This window comes from Chelonia mydas, chromosome 16 (assembly GCF_015237465.2).
Source record: "Chelonia mydas isolate rCheMyd1 chromosome 16, rCheMyd1.pri.v2, whole genome shotgun sequence".
NCBI lineage: Eukaryota > Metazoa > Chordata > Testudines > Cheloniidae > Chelonia > Chelonia mydas.
In genome coordinates, this window is record NC_057857.1 from 13135016 (window position 1) to 13152778 (window position 17763).

General features: G+C 43.5%; 1 protein-coding gene and 1 long non-coding RNA gene across 9 annotated transcripts in view; one reads left to right on the top strand and one right to left on the bottom strand.

Annotated features, from left to right (window-relative positions):
• Positions 1 to 17763, top strand: part of MIGA2 (mitoguardin 2) — a 35053-nt gene that overhangs the window by 1696 nt on the left and 15594 nt on the right. For 3 of the 8 annotated variants that reach the window (XM_037879650.2, XM_037879645.2, XM_037879647.2), the window contains exons 2-10: positions 985 to 1228; positions 3363 to 3573; positions 4992 to 5104; positions 12668 to 12785; positions 13219 to 13352; positions 15202 to 15319; positions 16125 to 16225; positions 16653 to 16768; positions 17294 to 17366. In XM_037879650.2, the coding sequence (XP_037735578.1) occupies positions 1133 to 1228; positions 3363 to 3573; positions 4992 to 5104; positions 12668 to 12785; positions 13219 to 13352; positions 15202 to 15319; positions 16125 to 16225; positions 16653 to 16768; positions 17294 to 17366 (1080 nt within the window). In that variant the 5' untranslated portion in view covers positions 985 to 1132. Of the gene's footprint in view, positions 1 to 984; positions 1229 to 3173; positions 3240 to 3362; positions 3574 to 4991; positions 5105 to 12667; positions 12786 to 13218; positions 13353 to 15201; positions 15320 to 16124; positions 16226 to 16652; positions 16769 to 17293; positions 17367 to 17763 lie in introns of all 8 variants that reach the window. The other 5 variants (XM_007061075.4, XM_043530452.1, XM_037879649.2 and 2 more) reach the window with 4 other exon arrangements.
• Positions 7974 to 14549, bottom strand: LOC122463129. The gene is made up of 2 exons (XR_006286169.1): positions 14171 to 14549; positions 7974 to 8586 (listed from the first exon to the last, which is right to left on the bottom strand). It is a non-coding gene; the product is annotated as an uncharacterized LOC122463129 (long non-coding RNA).

Consider the following 17763-nt stretch of genomic DNA (forward strand, 5'->3'; position numbering starts at 1 on the left):
CAAATTCTTAAGTTTTCTCGATGTATATATTGACTAAATTTTGTATTTAATACAAAATTGTTCTGTTGCCATGGAAAACATTTCTATCCGTTTGGACCTGTGTATTCTAGACCCTTCCTACTTCACTTTCATCTCCATTTAAAAGCTATGCTTATGCATAACTCAGCTTCCAAATCTGATTGGCTGCATCCTGGAGACTCAAAGATCTTATGTCTAGGTCACTGGACTTGGTTACTGTGGGCTAGGAATTGTTTTACTGAACTAGTTTAAAACATGACAAGTTTGGCTTGTTAGTGAGACGGGGCCAAACAATGGAATAACCAGATTTAAAGAACATGCTTTAGTCAAGGTACAGACCAAGGCTATAATATTTAACACGTTTTGGTGATACATGCTGGCTGAACAGTGCTTGTTCACAGCTAGTTTGTCCACAACTGTACTTAAGCATAGCTTAAATGTGGCTGTGGTTGAACTGGCGGGTGGTTGGGCACTCTGGTTGTGGCCAAAAAGTGTTATAATTATATTCTATTAAAAATAAACAAACCTCTTGTAGCTTAGTTCTGTGCCTGAGCTAAAGCAGTTTTGTTTCAATCTGGTTGTAATGTGACTTGGCTGCTGTCCACATTGGCCAGCAAAATTGTATTTAAACCAATTGACCCTGATCTACTATAAAAGCCATTCAGCTAACATACTTCCTCATCCCTCGTAGATTGGGCCATTGATCTAGTCTAAAAATCTTTGGGGTCGCAAGCTCCAGAGCTACTTGGATTGGGAATTCTCATCCTTGTTTTGTTTGAGAGGCAGACATCCCTGTTTATAAGAATAAGCTGAATATCTCTTTTCTGTGGTTTATCCCATTATAGTTTTCTTGCTATTTTAAATGGATTGTAATGTGCTTTCAGATGCATTGTATGGAAATTTTTTATCACAGGAGATTGTACTGTTCTTGCTACTATTTACCATATTTTTTCCTCTTCCTTGCAGAGAGAAAATTCCCAGTTGGAGATTGATTCTGGAATCCCGAGGCACATTTTGAAACAAAGTTGGATTTCTTTGTGAACTCTCTGAGCAGTTCCCATAAGTGTCCTTCCCCCACACTGACTCCTGTGGGTACTCTGAGCCTCATTCAGACATGGCCTTTCAGAGAACGGAGGGAATGTCCATCATCCAAGCCTTGGCAATGACAGTGGCAGAAATCCCTGTGTTTCTTTACACGACATTTGGGCAGGTAAAAAAAAAACACAACTGGATTTTCTGCAGAGTTATTTGTGGTTTTCTTTTACAGGGCTGTCTGCAGCAGTTGTTTTGGAGGGTGAAGAGAAATAACAGGGTGGTGCTGGGGCAAGAGAAAGGGAGGATTTAACAGTTGCTATGGGGTGATTGCACTTATTTGAGGGACTGCAGAAGGAATTGGGAATAGCGGCTTTTTCAAGAGGTCAGGTGTCATTTGGGGAGGTTTGGGGAGCATCCTGCAGATGAGAGGGAAGGAGGGACACTTGTTGGGGAAGCTTTGAAGGTGGGTTTGGCAGTGGGGAGGGCGTGTGTTGAGAGGAAGGCTGGTCCAGTGGCTAAGGTGATAATCTAGGCCTTGGGAGACCTGGGTTCAATTCCCTGCTCTACCTGCATAACCCTGGACAAGTCATTTAGCCTCTGTGTGTCTCAGTTTGTCATCTGTAAAATGGGGATAATAGAACTTCCCTATCTCACAAGGGTGTTGTGAGGATAAGTACCTTAAAGATTGTGAGGTACTCAGCTACTGCAGTGATGGGGGGCCATATAAGTATTAAACAAAGAGGGGAATTTAGCTGTGAAGTAGGGAAGGGTAGCAGGAAAGTTGAGGGTTTGCAGGTAAGTATAGTTATATGCTGGGGAAAGGAATGGGCACTGTACAGAAACTGCTCTGTAGAGGTTTCAGAGTAGCAGCCGTGTTAGTCTGTATTCGCAAAAAGAAAAGGAGTACTTGTGGCACCTTAGAGATTAACACATTTATTTGACCATAAGCTTTCGTGGGCTACAGCTCACTTCATTGGATGCATCAAATAAATTTGTTAGTCTCTAAGGTGCCACAAGTCCTCCTTTTCTTTTTGCTCTGTAGAGGACATTCGGTGTATATTGCTCTGTGTTCCAAGAGCCAGAGTTTTTGTGGAAACACCAAAGTTTGATAGCTCATTGGGCTGATCACAATTGTACTGACTTTTTTTTTTAAAAAGGTCACCTTTGGCCAAGTAGAAATTGAAATTTTAGTCCCAAGTGTAACAGCTAGTTTTATAAACATCTGAAAAAGTGGGGGTTATAATTATGGAGGCGTGACACTGTCATAACTCCAAAATTGCTAATGTCACATGCTATTCACCCCACTTTTTTCTGTACCAAGCAGAACCTTTGGGTCATCTTTAGAGACACTCAGATATAGTTTTTGTTATCATAAATGGAAAAATATACTAATGCAACAGTAGGGATAAGACTAACTGCCCCAAAATTAGGAAATCCAGAGTTGAGGTTAATAACAGTAACTGTCTCACATATCAGTATTACAGTAAGTGCTTTCCTAATAATAAATGTACTGCTATTTTGCATTTATTTAAGATTTTATTGTGAAGACTTAACTTGACTACATTGAGCTTTAAATCAGGCCCTGAATGGCCCAGATCTAACCCACCTCCCAGCTGTCTAGGCCTTCCTGGACATGCCATCTACCACCTCTTAGTTCTCAGAATGGTGTCTCGGGTACCTCTGCCTGGAAAATGATGGAACTCATTCAGAACACTGTAGTGGGACATGTATATCGTCCCCTCCACTCCCCATCCCTCTTTAGCTGGACGTAAAATAATTTGTAGCATTTGTAGTATATCTGATATGTGCGTGGGTGAAATCCAGTCCCCAGTGAAGTCATTGGGAGTTTTTGCTATAGACTTCAGGGGGCTAGAATTTCACTTCTGGTTGTTAGTCTGGACCTAGAATCTTCTGAGCAGGATTGCTGAGGCAAACTCCTTCTCTTGTGAAAAATGCCATGGGATCTTTAATATCCACATAGAGAAGGCAGCCCCGGAGGTTTCAAGATCTCATCTGAAATGATTATACAGAGAGCACTGCATGTAAATCCTACAGGACTCTAATTCTATCTGCAGTCTATCCAATAAGATATTCTCTCCTTCACATCTTGTCCTGAACAGTTTAGCGTTGCTGGGCACTATTGAACAGTTGCTGCGTTCTATCCCATGGATGTCTACATTTCACTGGTGGGTAAATCGGTGCCTGTAAAGCACCTTTTGGTCCTAGCTGTCCTGGATTAAAACTGCTGTACAAATGGGTGGTGCAGGTGGTGTTACATTGTTGCTTTCTTATATCTCTTGTGTTTAAAGTCTGTCTTCTCTCAGCTGAGGCTCTCCCCAGGCCTGAGGAAGGTGCTGTTTGCTACGGCTCTTGGGACAGTTGCCATAGCTCTTGCCGCACACCAGCTGAAGCGGCGTCGACGTCGAAAGAGACAGATAACCCCAGAAAAGTGTGGCATTAAACCTGGAGGAGTCCCTGCCCTCTCTTTACCAACCAAGAAGGTCCCTTCAGTGAAAAAAGGTTGGTATTGCAAAAGCAGTTGCTGGGGGAAGAGGCAATGCAATGTTAAAGGAACCTTTGTGTAAGCATTATTGGCTGGGAGGAAAAAACTATAGGACAGAAGCCCAGGTAGTTCCAAGCAGATGGGTAGATCAGGTTGCTAAAGTGGTTCAAAACACTATACAGAGGAAGAATGAGACTGGGAGGCAAAATTAATCAGACAGTAGCCTAATAGGAGCCACAATGCAGAATAGATAGCAGAATGGGCAAAATCGTTACCCTAGAGCACAAGTGATTGAAAAGTGGCTGCAGGGCTTTACAGTGGGGTTTGCTATTGCCATCAACTTTAATACAAAAGGAGGCTATCGACCCCACTGTGCAATACTTTCACTCGATGTGTGTGGCTATATGCATGCAGTGATCCACAACCCACATCTGTGTATTGATCTTGGTGACCATGATTTGCTCCATTTGATGCCTATTAGGTGTGGCAGTGGGTTTCTGACAAATTGCTAATGTCATCTGCCCAAAGCATGGGCATTGGCAGCCCTGCCCTGAAATCACCTTCAGCAGTCCTTGGAAGCAGTCAGTGTAGTCTGGAGGAATGAGGACAGGACTGGAGTCAGGAGGTTGTGTTTTAAACCCAGCTTTCCCACTAACTCGCTGTGTGACTTGGGCAAGTCACTTCACTGCTCTCTTGGTTCCCCATCTGTAAAATGGGACTAACAATTACCCAGCTACCGCAGGGGGTGTTGTGAGGATTAATTATTGTCTGTACAGCACTGTAAAATTATGAAGCTCTATAAAAACATTAATTATGAAGTCAAGCAAGTTTGCTGGCTGTATACTGGCAAGTTTGCTGCTGTGTTTGCACTAACGACGCTTATTTTAGCACTGTACATGGCAGGAGAGAAGTGAGGCATTGATGCATATTATTTCTCCAATAACACTTTCCACTTGCGTACGTCCTTTCATCCAAAGAGGTGAATGAGTATTCATAGTTCCATATTTGATGGGGAAACTGAGTCAGGGGTTAAGTGACTTGCCCAAGGTGACAAAGCTGACTCCCAGCTGTAGCTATTAGAAATACGCTTCCTCCTCCTTCTGCACATTCCTTAACTCAGCAGATCTGTGCTCTGTCACTAACTAATCACAGTTCCCCTCATCATCCAGGACTGCAATGAAGCCATTTTGCTTTGAACCAGATTTTTCTGTGACTGCTACCTTTCTCACCTCACTGAGAACTGATTCTTCTGGAGATGGCACTGCCCTCTCAGCAGCCTTCTGGAGACCCTGCTTCCAGTGGTACTAACCTGGGGCAGCACAGGACAGACTAGAGTGAGCTACACCACATCTGATTGCATAGGTTCCCTTTTCTGATTGCTGTAAACAGAGTGGGAAGACCTAAAGGCTTATTTTTACCACCCTTCCAATTACAGGATACTCCAGCAGGAGAGTACAAAGTCCTAGCAGCAAGAGCAATGACACACTCAGCGGGATTTCCTCTATTGAGCCAAGCAAACATTCCAGCTCCTCCCACAGCCTAGCCTCGGTAAGAGACCCTAACACCATTGCTGTCTGCTCTAGCCAGCAGAGGAAGGAGTCACACCTACCTGCCTACACTTAACAAGATCGTTATTAGTCATCCAGGACCAGTAGAGTGGGTGGAATTTACTTGTCCTGAAAACAATTTGTTTTATGTCAGAGGTTTTGTAGCCCTGCAGGTTGAGGTATTGGCCCTTAAAATTCCATCATTCTGATTACCAGTGCGCTTTATTCCTCACCCCTCCAAATGTCAATTCCAATAGGATTTTAGTGGCTACTGATTGGAGATCAGCCAGAGCTAAAAATCAATTGTGATACTGTACCTGGCCATTCTGGGATGTCCCCCATGACCAAGGTAAGAAAGGGAGAGCTTTATAGCAGAGAGAGTAGATGTTGGTTCAACATAAGCACTGCAGCCTGCACCAGTGCAGCTTATGTACAAAGTGTAGATGTTTAGGACCCTTCTTCTGCTAGGAAACTTTCTAACCAACACTAAAACTGCTTTGTGCTGTAGCACAGATCCTATTTTAGTCCTTTTAAAGTAGCCTGGACCAGAAAAAAAATGATTCAGGTCAAACTACCTTAAGCCTCATAAAACTGGGTCTATACAATGTCTTCAAGCGATTTTAAAACATCTCCCCAGTGCAAACAGGCTCAAAAAAGACAGCTAATAATGTAGACATTGCTTATACCATATACTAGGTCTACACTGGCCATTGTCAGATCTCCCAGCAGCATAGCTCCATTGCGAGTGCAGTCTGGATGCCAGTATTTCTATCGCCGTGTTATCTAACTCTACTCAGAACAGGTCTAAATGATGCTGTGTCCTGTCTACATTAGTGCTCCCATGAGTGGGGCTTTGAAACAGTGGGAGACTTCCTGAAAGCTGCCATGGTAGACAAGGCATTCAAGTGGAAGTTATTCGTTAGATCTACTACCAATCCAACTGAAGCATAGGAAGATTTAGGCAGTGAGTTTGTAAAACCTTAGTTTGTAAAATCTAATTTTCTAGCTCCACACTAATTCCTTCAATTCTCCTGTCAGCCTCTCCCTTCATCCACAGGAGAAGAACTGGTTATATAGCTCAAGACTTTTCCATCTTTTTGCCCATTCCCAGCCAACAGCAGAAGTTACCAAATAGATGTACATGTCTTTTTTCTTTGTCTCAGAGAAAGCGTGGCTGGGAATAACCCCCTGCCAGATTTTATTGTTATGTTGCACAGATCACAGCTACCACAGCTAACTGGAGAGTGAGTAAAAAAGGCTTTTCCACAGCCAGGGCTTAGCTCAAATAGGCAAGGCCGGGGGGGGGAGGGGGGGGCACACAACAGCCAGTGAGCTGGCTCCATCACCTTTTACCAAGCCAATGGCTAAGCAGCAAACTGACGGAGTGGGGGTGGCGGGTAGCCCCCCCTCTTTCCCATGGATGTGTTTCTTCTCTCATTCCCTGGTATTCTTGGTTTCAGAGAAAGGATGGGTGGGAACAAACCCCCCCTCCAATGTTGCCAGACTGCACTGTTCCCAAACAATTGGGCTAGTTAATTTGATGTGGTGGGGGAGAATAGCAGAAAAATGATCTTCCACTGAAAGCTAGTTTTGGAACCTTGACCTATTTTATTGGGGAAACTTAGGGTGAAACACTTCTGTAATGGGTGAATACAGAGCCACTTCAAGATCCACTTCTGATGTTTGTGAGAGACACGAATAGGGGTTTCTACATGGTATATATTTGCCTCTAACCTAGGGATATCAAACTGACTTGGGGGAGACCTGAATTCCATTTTTAAATCTGGTTCATAGGTACAGATATACATTTAGAATCAGATACTTGGCTCTATTCACAGCTCATCTCCCACTGACGTCAAGGGGAGGTTGCATAGAGATCAAAGGTAGAATCTGAATTTATGTAGTAACTAAATTTTTACTTGTGATCATTATGTATTAGTTCAGTACCTATTGTCACATTTAGCATTGCTCAGGGGGAAGATATCCATTTTTAAGATAACTGCTGTTTCTGCCCTTTATTTCTTTTCCATCTCCTGTGTGTCTCTCTTTCCTTCCACACTCTTGTGTCTTTCTTTCCTTTTATTCCCTTTGCATTTCTTTCTCTGCAGTAACTCCCAGTTCCCACACTCTGGGCTTCCCTTCCACCTCCTTCCCCATTGCATCTGACAAAAGGATCTGCAATGATAAAGCTAACTCTGGCCTTTAAAGTACTGTCAAGATTACAGTAAACAAGATTAATGGGTGGCGTGGAGGGAGTTCACACCTCTTGGAGTGGCTGTTTCAGGCTGCCTGTGGATTCAGGCTTGCACTTAAATACTAGGGACACATTTTGAAAGTCTTTGTTATTTCTTTAAGTCCTGAGGGTTAGAAACCACTTTTTAAATGGAAGTGGAGATTCTTCAGAATCTGCATATGCAACGTGGCTAGATCCTGTCTGTGGACCAAGGATCTTTGACACCATTGCTTTAACCAAAGGTCCTGAAGATGGGGAGGGGATAGTGGGTGAAGCAGTTTCTATTCTTACCTTCAGAAGTTCCCACCTTGTTAAGGTGAACAGGGGTGGGGAAACTAATCATTGGTGCTATTGTTTGGTGGTAGGTTCCTGTAAGGCTGCTAAAGTGCAGGGGCAGGCTCTGCCCTCTCACATTCACCACCAGTCATTTCATAGTAGGTAGACTGGAAGGGAGACACCAGATAGATTCCATTCCTGCTTCTGAAACATGGTGAGTGCAGTACCTATTCGGAGACAGCCTGCAGAGCAGATATATTCTCTAGCATACTTGGACTCAAAACCTTGGGCCTCAGCTTTGTGCAAAGCAGGGTAAGTGGACTCCATCTACAATAGAAAAGCGATTCAAATGCAGTTTGACTTCTTTAAAACGTACAATTTATAGTTAGAGTGACTTCTGAATCTATATATTTTTTCATGTACAGTCAAATACTCTCCAGACAAATGAGCCGTTCTGCTCTCCAGCCTGTTTTTGGCAGGGGGAGTGCAGGGCTGCTGAGATTTCCCTCTTACGCTTTGTACTAGTTACTTCTCCAGTGCTACTCTGCTGTTCTGTAAATCAGGATTTACCAGCGGGATGAGTTAGAAAGCACAGTAAGAAGCGGATTTAAGAGATGTGTAGGTTCAGAGAGAGAAGAGAATTCACTTTAGACAAAAACATACCCTAACTTCTGGTAAGCTTGACGACTCCTCCACTCCCCATTTCCCTTTGACAAAAAAGTCTTCCAAGGCTCTTGCTAAAGCCGTTCTATACTTGGTGAGTTCCTGGGAGTGTTGAACCTGTGTCTTTTTCCTTGCAACCTCCAGAAGTTCAGGATTAAATTTATTTCCATGGAACTGTAGTGTTAGCCAGGCTCTGGGCAATACTGATCATTCTTTCTGGTTTTCTTGACCCTGGGATTAAGGAGACCTTATCATTAAACTGCTGAGGTGAGTTCCAACTCATTTGGCTCTTGAAACTCCATCCTTGAGCTCTGAAGACAGGACAGCAGAATTAGCTTCTCTAAAACATCATACCGTATCCCCAAGATCATATCCTCCTCCTCCTCACATAGCGTCCCCTAGAGCAGCAGTGCAACATAACCACCTGGAATCCCTACTTTCCAGTAATGCAAAACATAAATTGTAACATAATGGTTCATGAGAGATGAGCAACTAAAATCGCATCTGAATTGCATGTGGGGAAGCAAAGTGGTAATCAGAATTAAGTGATTTTTAAATCTCATATTTTATGACTTGCTGTGGCTAGAAACAACTGCTGTACAATCACATGCAATGTCAGTATCCTACAGCCTTTGAACCCAGCCCTGAGGGCTTGCAATATCAGATCTAAACATGCTTTTATGTATGGCACTAGCCAGGCACACTGAACTAAGACCTAAAACGTGCATCTCTTGCTTCTGCTCAACCCCCAACTACAGAGGCAGTTTAAGATTTATTCAGGCCCTGGGCACAAAGAACATTGGGGGTGCCCCCACACCTCCATCCTGGGGCCCCGTCCCCTGCTCCTCCCCTTCCCCCCATGGCCCTGCCTCCTGGCCTGGCCAAAAGTCAGGCCATGATAAGAGCTGCACAGGGAGTCTGGGCTGCTGTGAGGAGCCCTGGACCCTCCACCTGTCCTGGGGGGCAGGGACACGGGCCAGGGGCTGCTCTCTCCTCACAGCTGCCCAGGGGGGCTCTTTACTATAGTCGAGGGTGACCAATACATCCTGTTTTGGCCAGGATACTGCCCTTTTTAAGCCCTGCCCAGGGCGTCCTGACTTTTTTGGCAAAACTGGGCATTTGTCCATCATCAGTTGGCAAGAGCAAAGGGGACAAATGCCCAGTTTTGCCAAAAAGGGACGGAGTGGGGGCAGCTCCGCATTGGGGGGGGAGGGGCGCAGGGGGCCCCTAGAAGGGAAGATTACAAATATAGGGACCAAAGGAGCAGTGTGTATATATATTTAAAAGAGAGGGGGAATTTTGGCTCTCTAAAAGGCCCATTCAAATAGGGAAGGAATGAGTCTGAGTGAGGGTAAGAGGGGAGCAGAGAAAAGCCTAGACAGCTTATATATAATATATGGGACTGGCTGAAAAAGTCTTTTTTAAAAAAAGGCTATGGGGGAAAACCAGGTATTTATTGAAGACAACAAAGGAACCGTGTACAGTTGCTGAACTTCATTTTACTGCCTTTATTTTTTTGAATGAGTTAGAACTGCCTATCTTATTGCAACTGGTTTAATAAAGAAAAACATGTAATGATTTAAATACTTCAATTATTCCTGTTTAACTTAGATACAAGATGTAAACTTTCCGTTTTAAGTGGTTTGAGAAGCTGTTGTAGTCAGAGCGACTGAACACAAGCTGTTGAGCCAAAAAAATGAGTTCTCTTCCTTGCTAGGTGATCATTTGCTTGTTGCATAACTGCATTATCTGAGTTTCCACATCATAAAATGATTTTTACTTACTTATCTCCCAGCAAGGAGTGAGGATTAATTAGTTAGCTTTTATAAAGCAGCTTGAAGTTTAAAAACACTAACTATAAGCTACATATTGATTGGAAAAATACTAGATTGTAAGCTGCTCAGGGTGGGAGCCTTGTCTCGTTACATGTCAAAGAATCAAACACTATAAAACCATATAAACTAGGCAGCATAGAAACAAATATGAATGAAAATAAATGATTCAGTGCACTAAAAATGTGGCTATCTTAAAGTTGTCATCTTGTCAGTTGAATTAATAACCTAGCTGATACTTGCGTCAGTAGCTTTGGAGCCTGTAGTTTCAGGTGAGTGATCGGACAGTTGCAGCTGTCTATACACATAATACAGCATTATGCCAGAGAACTCTGCCTAAGTGCCAAATATTGTAATAGCTGAGACATAAGGTTTTTTATTGAAATAATATCTATTGGTAAGTGTTGGAAACTGGCAGTTAGGGCTCTTGAGTTCTCTAACTAGCAGTTACACTTGATTCACTTTGTGCTCGACTGTAGGCAATTTACTTAATCTCTGTGTGTTTCACTATACCCATGTGTAAAATGTGGGGAAGGAGAGGTCTTGGGGATCCAGCTCCACGCGGGAGGGAGAGGGGCTGGGATGGGGTGGCCCAGCTCCATGTGGGAAGGAGAGGAGTGGGGGCGGGGGAAGGAGAGGGGCTTGGGGGGCAGCTCCACACAGGGGGAATATGCCCAGTGCTCACCCTATCACAGCTCCTGTGTCGGGCCTGGCTGGGGGCAGGGTCTCAAGGGGGAAGAGGAGGAGCAGGGTGGCAGGGCCCTGGGGGGAAGGAGAGGAGGCGGGGGAACAGAGTTCCAGCTTGCAGGGGGCCCCCGGGCATGAGCCCATTCAGTAATCCACCACTGCCCACACGTGATTGGAAAGAACAGAATGGAGTTAATCTCAGGCACAAGTTCTCTCTCTAGTATTTTTCACTGATAACCTGCTCCCTCTTTTGTTTACAGTTGCTTCCCCGTCTATTGCCTTCCTCTTTAAGTGCAGCTTGGGACCACCATTTATTTCCGTGCAGTCCCTCCTCCCTTCCCCTTCTTGGAGCAACTGTCTTGGTGTTTCTCTCCTCCCCGTTTTTCATCGCCCTCCCCAGCATTCCAGGCAAGCATGCCAAGGATATGCCTATACTTTGAGCTCAGAGCGTGATTCCCAGCTCAAAGACGTATACCTGTACAGCCAAATTTAAGCTATACTTAAGTGCTGTTGTAGAAATTAGCTTGGAACAACCATTGGTCAGACAGCATCTGTGAACAAAATGTGTTAAATCTTCTAGCCTAGGTCAGTACTCGCAGTAAATCGTGTTCTTTAAGCCTTGTTGTTCCATAGTTTGGCCCGTCACACTGACAAGCCAAACTATTGCCATGTTTTAAACCAGTTCAGTAGAACAATTCCTAGCCCATAGTAACCAGGTCCAATGACCCAGACTGTAGATCTTGGAGCCTCCAAAGATGGAGCCAATCATATGTGCCTATGGTCTCTGATGGGCGCCTACTTGGGGTGGCTAGCCCCTCCTTCTGCAGCTACACTCTATTGTTAAAAGAACAAGGAGTAGTTGTGGCACCTTAGAGGCTAACAAATTTATTTGGGCATAAGCTTTTGTGGGCTAAAACCCACTTCATCCAGATGCATGGAGTGGGAAATACAGTAGGAATATATATATATATACACACACACACACACACACACAGAGAGAGAGAACATGAAAAGATGGGGGTTGCAATACTCTATTGTTAGCGCTCTAGCTTGATCACAGCTAGTGCAGATGTATCTCCTTAAGCTGAGGAATCACCCACCCCCAGCTCAAAGTGTAGACATACCCCAAAGCGAGCATGGCTTGGTCATTGCTTTGTAGTGGGGTCAGGTAGAGGGTATTGTAAAAACACTGCTTTCTTATGTTTAAAGAGGTTTTCAGGCTCCTGGCTGGAGGAGGGTGATACTCTTTGCCTAGTTTCAGAGTAGCAGCCGTGTTAGTCTGTATTCGCAAAAAGAAAAGGAGTACTTGTGGCACCTTAGAGACTAACCAATTTATTTGAGCATAAGCTTTCCTGAGCTACAGCTCACTTCATCCGATGAAGTGCCACAAGTACTCCTACTCTTTGCCTAGTGAATGGATTTTGTCTGTAGCGTTAGGACCTGGTGAAGCATTGGGGCCCTCTGCAGCTCCCTGTGAAGTAGCTGTTGAGCACCAATGTCTTGCACTAAACTTTATGGACACACAGAACTAGGATGGATTTGGATTGCATAGCACCAATATCCCTGCCATCTACATCTTCAGTATTTTCACCTTGGAAAAGCAAGAGAATACTGAAAACAACCCTGAAAATTGCAGGAGAGACTGAGGCCATGTCTACACTATGGGCATGACAGCAGGACAGCTACGGCCCCATAGCTATGCTGCCATAGTGTAGATGTGTCCTACAGAGATAGAAGGTGTTTTCCATTGCTGTAGGTAATCCACCTTCCTGAGCAGCAGTAGCTAGGATGATGTCTACACCTTATGTCTACGGCATACTTGAAGGAAGTTCTAAAAGGAGCTGCTGTTCTTTCTTCTCTCTTCACGGGATAGATAGTGGCTGTGAACTCTTCCAGCCCAACACCAGCATCTACAGGGCCCTGGGAGACGAGAGCAATGGAAGATCCTGGAGCAGCTGGTGACTCTAGTGCTGAAAACCTCTATATTCAAGGTAAACAAAAATTAACCTTACCCTGAAAGACTATTCTAACAACATAAAGGGATTTGGAGTACTGTCTCCATGTTCATTTGGTCCTTGCTCCACCAATAGATATGAACACTGTCTCCTCCTGTGCTTAACATCAAAATTGTTCCACCAACAAACTGTTGTTCACCTGGAGAAATCAGTTTCCTCTCCTTGGATGAGGAATGGTGATGATTTCATTGAATCCTAACCCAAATGAGACAACCTCCAGAAGGGAAAGAAATATCTGATACTGCCCTGTATTCTATTGGTTCAGGCTGCAAATGGGTTTGGGACGAGACTTCCCTTTTCTCTTGAATACTCTGCCTCACAAATGAGCAAGGCATCTTACTGGTTTCTACGTCCTTTTGCTGTATAAGTGGCTCTGATTTCACTGCTTATGTTTTGTTGCATTGCTCAGGGATGGAGCTATTTGAAGAGGCGCTGCAGAAGTGGGAGCAGGCATTGACCGTAAGGCAGAGAAACAGTACTAGCACGCCAGTCTCTTGGGACAACAAAAAACATGAAGAAGCTATGTCTGAGGAGTTGCCTGAGGTATGTACCAACCTCTCCTCTACAGTATCCAGCGAGTGAACGTTGTGAAGGGCCAGATTGGACGGGAGAAGGGGAGGTCATCAGTAGGAGACTAAACATTGAAAAGCAAGTTTGGAGGAGAGTGAACTAGGCAAGGGAGTATCTGGTATAGCTAGGACCCATCCTTAACCACTTGTAATTTCATGATATAGCTTTGCTGGAATTCGAGAGGATGTGTTTCCAACATTTTTGGCTAAATCTTTTTCCTAGTGAGTTTTCCACCAGTTGTAAAAACTCACAGTGACTTAAGACAGAAGATTCTTTGTCAAACTTCAGAGTTAGTTATTGCTTGGAAAAGAACATTACAGGGAAGCCTGTGTGGCCTAGTGGCTATGACACTGCATTGGGACTCAAGAGACCTGGGTTCACTTCCTGGCTCCACCACAGCTTTGCATCTTTATGCAAATCACTTACCTCTTTGTGCCTCCATTTCCCCATCTGGAAAATGGGGATAATACTAACCTCCTTTATAAAGCACTTTGAGATCCATAGATGAAAAGTGTTAACAAAGAGCTATGTATTATTAATTATTGTTAAATACAGCAACAAACTAGGTTAAGAATAGTTTGTCTTGCCCAATGTTATTTCTCTTTTTAATGCCTTTAAAATGGAGGGTCTAGCTAGATTGGTGGCCAAGATTGTACTGAACTGTACTGAAATGGAAAAGCTAACTAGTTGCACATTTGTCTTACTAGAGGAAAACAAATGTGAGGATAGACAATTATCTCAGCTATTAGAGAAAGGGAAAGTTAAGAGAAAATACATGCCAAAATACTCACTTAGAAGAAAAGAGTTGCAGGCTTATCCAGTCACCTACAAAATGGACAGTCTAAGGCTGCAATTGGCTGTCTTCCCCAGATTTAAAGGGTCAACTACCATAGGAGGGAGCATGCTGGGAAAGGCTCTTATAAAAGGGTGCACCCAAAGTAGAACATTTTAGTGGTGACTAAATAGCTAAAGAGATAGCACCTGCAGGTAATGAAAGAGGCTAAATTCTGAACTCTGTAGAAGTTAGGGATACTGATGTAACATACTCTGAGATTCTTATAAAACAGAACCCGGTATCTTCATTATGTGGGATGTTTATCTTTTGTGTTCTATTATGTTTATGCAAGTCAAATCTGGATTCTTTTTTATATTTGCTGTGTGTGCTTGAAGTGTCCCCTTGTGTTTCTACAGCTAAATTAAAAGAGTTGCTTCATAATCAAAACACACCTGGTCATTTTATTTAACTCTTCTAGCTGAGGGCTTAGATCTCTATGAAAGTGAAGATCTAAACAAAGTATAATGAAGGTAGACATTGTGTAAGCTTTTATTTCACCCACTCACTGATCTTACACAACTGTGCTAACAGCAGACTTCACTCCTGTCTAATAACATAGTGAAGTTGATCTGCATTATTCTGGTGTCTGGCCTGTGAACAGAGCAAACTAATGCAGACTTCATGGAATAAACAAACCTCTACTTGAGACTAGACTGAGATCATTGAATTTTTCCTTGTGACTGATAGCCCATTATAACTGTTTCTACAGGTGATAGGTTAATGTACTATTTCCTCTTAAATGGATAAACAGCAGAAAGAAAAAGTTGTAATTTGGAGTAGATTGCATACAAGCTGCCCTGGTTTTATTGCAAGTTTAACCTGAAGTGAATCTTTAATTAGTTCAGTTCATGAACTTAACTAGAATTGGTATATCATAACTGTTGATGCAAAATTTCACGTCAGTACTTTGCTTTAAGCATCTCTAACAATTGTGCTATGTCAGCAGTACAACTGGCTATTGAGGGATAGTGTCTGCTTATGTTTAAGCAGGAGTCCCAGAAAAAGGAGTTTGCAGAGAAGCTTGAATCTCTCTTGCACCGGGCATATCACCTTCAGGAAGAATTTGGGTCAACGCTCCCTTCGGACAGCATGCTGCTAGACCTGGGTAAGGTGGGTCTGGGAGTCAACTATAGGTGCAGCCCTGAGAATATGCTAAAGCCACACCAGGGGGTAGAACTGAGCTCCATAGAATCTTAATAGAAGATGAGTATCAAGCCTTTCCATGAAATTCTAATGTTTTATTTGCCAAGGCCTCAACAAATTCCTCCTGGCAGGGTAGGGATAGCTGTTACAACAGCATTTGAATTTAATGGTTTAATAGGATGGACAGATAAGAAGATAAAACACCTTGACTTGTGTGCAACCTGTGAACAACAGCAGTGGAAAATGCAATGCTTTGTAGTCTACTAGCTGCTGGTCCTAGGTTTCAAATTATGTCTTTGCCTGCTAGACTGAGGAAACTAATGAATCTAGCTCTGAGACCCTTTTTCTTTTCCTAGTCGTAGATAAGAGTTGATGGGAGAAAGACTTAAAGGAGAATACAGGTTTCCGGTGGAAAACAGTATTTGAATTAGGAAGCCACTGGCTTAGCTCCATATTATTTCTTAATAGACCTCATGTACCATACGTCTCTCCTGAAGGCCCGCCAGATCTCTTTAGTTGAGAATGTCAAGGAAGTGTCCAAAAAAAAAGGAGGACTTGTGGCACCTTAGACTAACAAATTTATTTGAGCATAAGCTTTTGTGAGCTACAGCTCACTTCATCGGATGCATGAACAGGAATTTCAAGATGGCCACAAAGGGGCACTGCTGCCACATAAGGACTTGCATATAGGGAAAAGTGTGCTGGGTGGGAAGAATGGAGTTTTAGAGATACAGTGCTAAACATATACTTTTCTCTGCCCCCTCCAGAGAGAACTCTCATGCTTCCCCTGACAGATGGGTCACTGAGACTTCGGACAGATGACGAAGACAGTTTGACTTCTGAGGACTCCTTCTTCTCTGCTGCAGAGGTGACTCAAACTCTATCCTTTGTAAATAAACCAATCGAACATTACTTAATTTGCTGCATTGGGAACTTGCCCATGCTGGTGTTTCTGCCATGTTCCTAATGCTGGGTAGAGTATGAAGATGGCCATGTGTTTACTTTATCTAGCGGCATGTAGTAGTAGCTAGAAAAGTACTGTAAAAGCAGCTGCAGCACCCACTAATATGGCTTGTACTACAGATGTAGTAGAAGAAGGAATTGGGCCATGCTGGGCTAAGGAAGTTGTGATCCAATCAGAATGGGAGTTTCAGTGGTGTCTGAATGTCTTGGTGTGAAAGGGTGCATACCAATGCCTTCTCAAACTGATAGACTGTAATCTCTTATTTCTGAAGTCCAGGGTTTGCACAGATATAACAAAAATTTTCTTCTGACCTCTTCTGCTTTCTCTGCAGCTCATTGACTCCCTCCAGATTGGGAAAATACCTTTTCAGCTTTCCAAGCCAGCAGCTGCATACGAAGAAGCTCTACAGTTGGTGAAAGAAGGGAGCATTTCATGCAGAACACTAAGGTGAGGTGCTAAAAGGAGTCTTCAATCCGTATGACAAGACTCCTTTAGCTAGATGTATGAACTCCTCAGGTTACTTAGTAAGGGCTTGGCATGGGGGTTAGAATACCACTTTGAGAGAGAGAAGTTTTTTAGCACCTTCTCTGCTGGCTTGGAAATTCCAAGGGGGTTTTAACTAGCCCTATACTTCAGATGGTGCTTGGGTTTGTTTAACTTGATTCAGGCTGGATACACCTCATATTGTGAGAAACACTCTAAGATTACTAATTTCCTGGGGCAGTGAGCTACTGCACCTTTCTCCTCTGGGTTGTTGGCTCAAATCTAGCTATGGAATGTAATGATCAAAATGACTACCTGAAAGTGGCTCAGTGGCTTACATGAAAGGAGCTAGTGGTTTCAGTTAGTGCCTACTGAGATTTTCAAAGGGGTCTAAGGGAATTAGGAGCCCAAATTAGGAACATCGTCTCTGCCTCTTCAGGAGACTTGTTTTGTTACTGGAGTTTGTAAGATCCTGCTTTCCTCTCTTAGAACAGAGCTTCTAGGCTGCTACCATGATCAGGATTTCCTGGCAAAGCTGCACTGTGTCAGGCAGGCATTCCAGGTAGGAATTTTCTAGCTATCAGAACTCTGTTGCATCTGCACTTGAGAGGCTTCCTGACTGTTAGAATATGTGTCACTTCCAGTATCTGTCCTTGTGAATTAAAAGGGGCTGTCAAGCCTGTCCTAGACACTGAAATCCTCCACTTCTACAGAACAAGTAAAGCATAGAAAGCAGCAGTGCAAACTTCCCTTATCCTACATCTTCCCCAAAATGTGTTTCAACCCTTTCTCTAGGAGTGACAGGATAGTTCAGGCTCTGTGCCCATTCAAGATGTGGCTTTGTAGCCAAGGCAGACACCAGGTTTGCATATAGCAGTTCTTATAATAAAGTTCTTGGCTATTTGGGAACTGTCTGGAGACTACCAAACTTGCTTCACCCAGGCTGCTTGATGGTAACT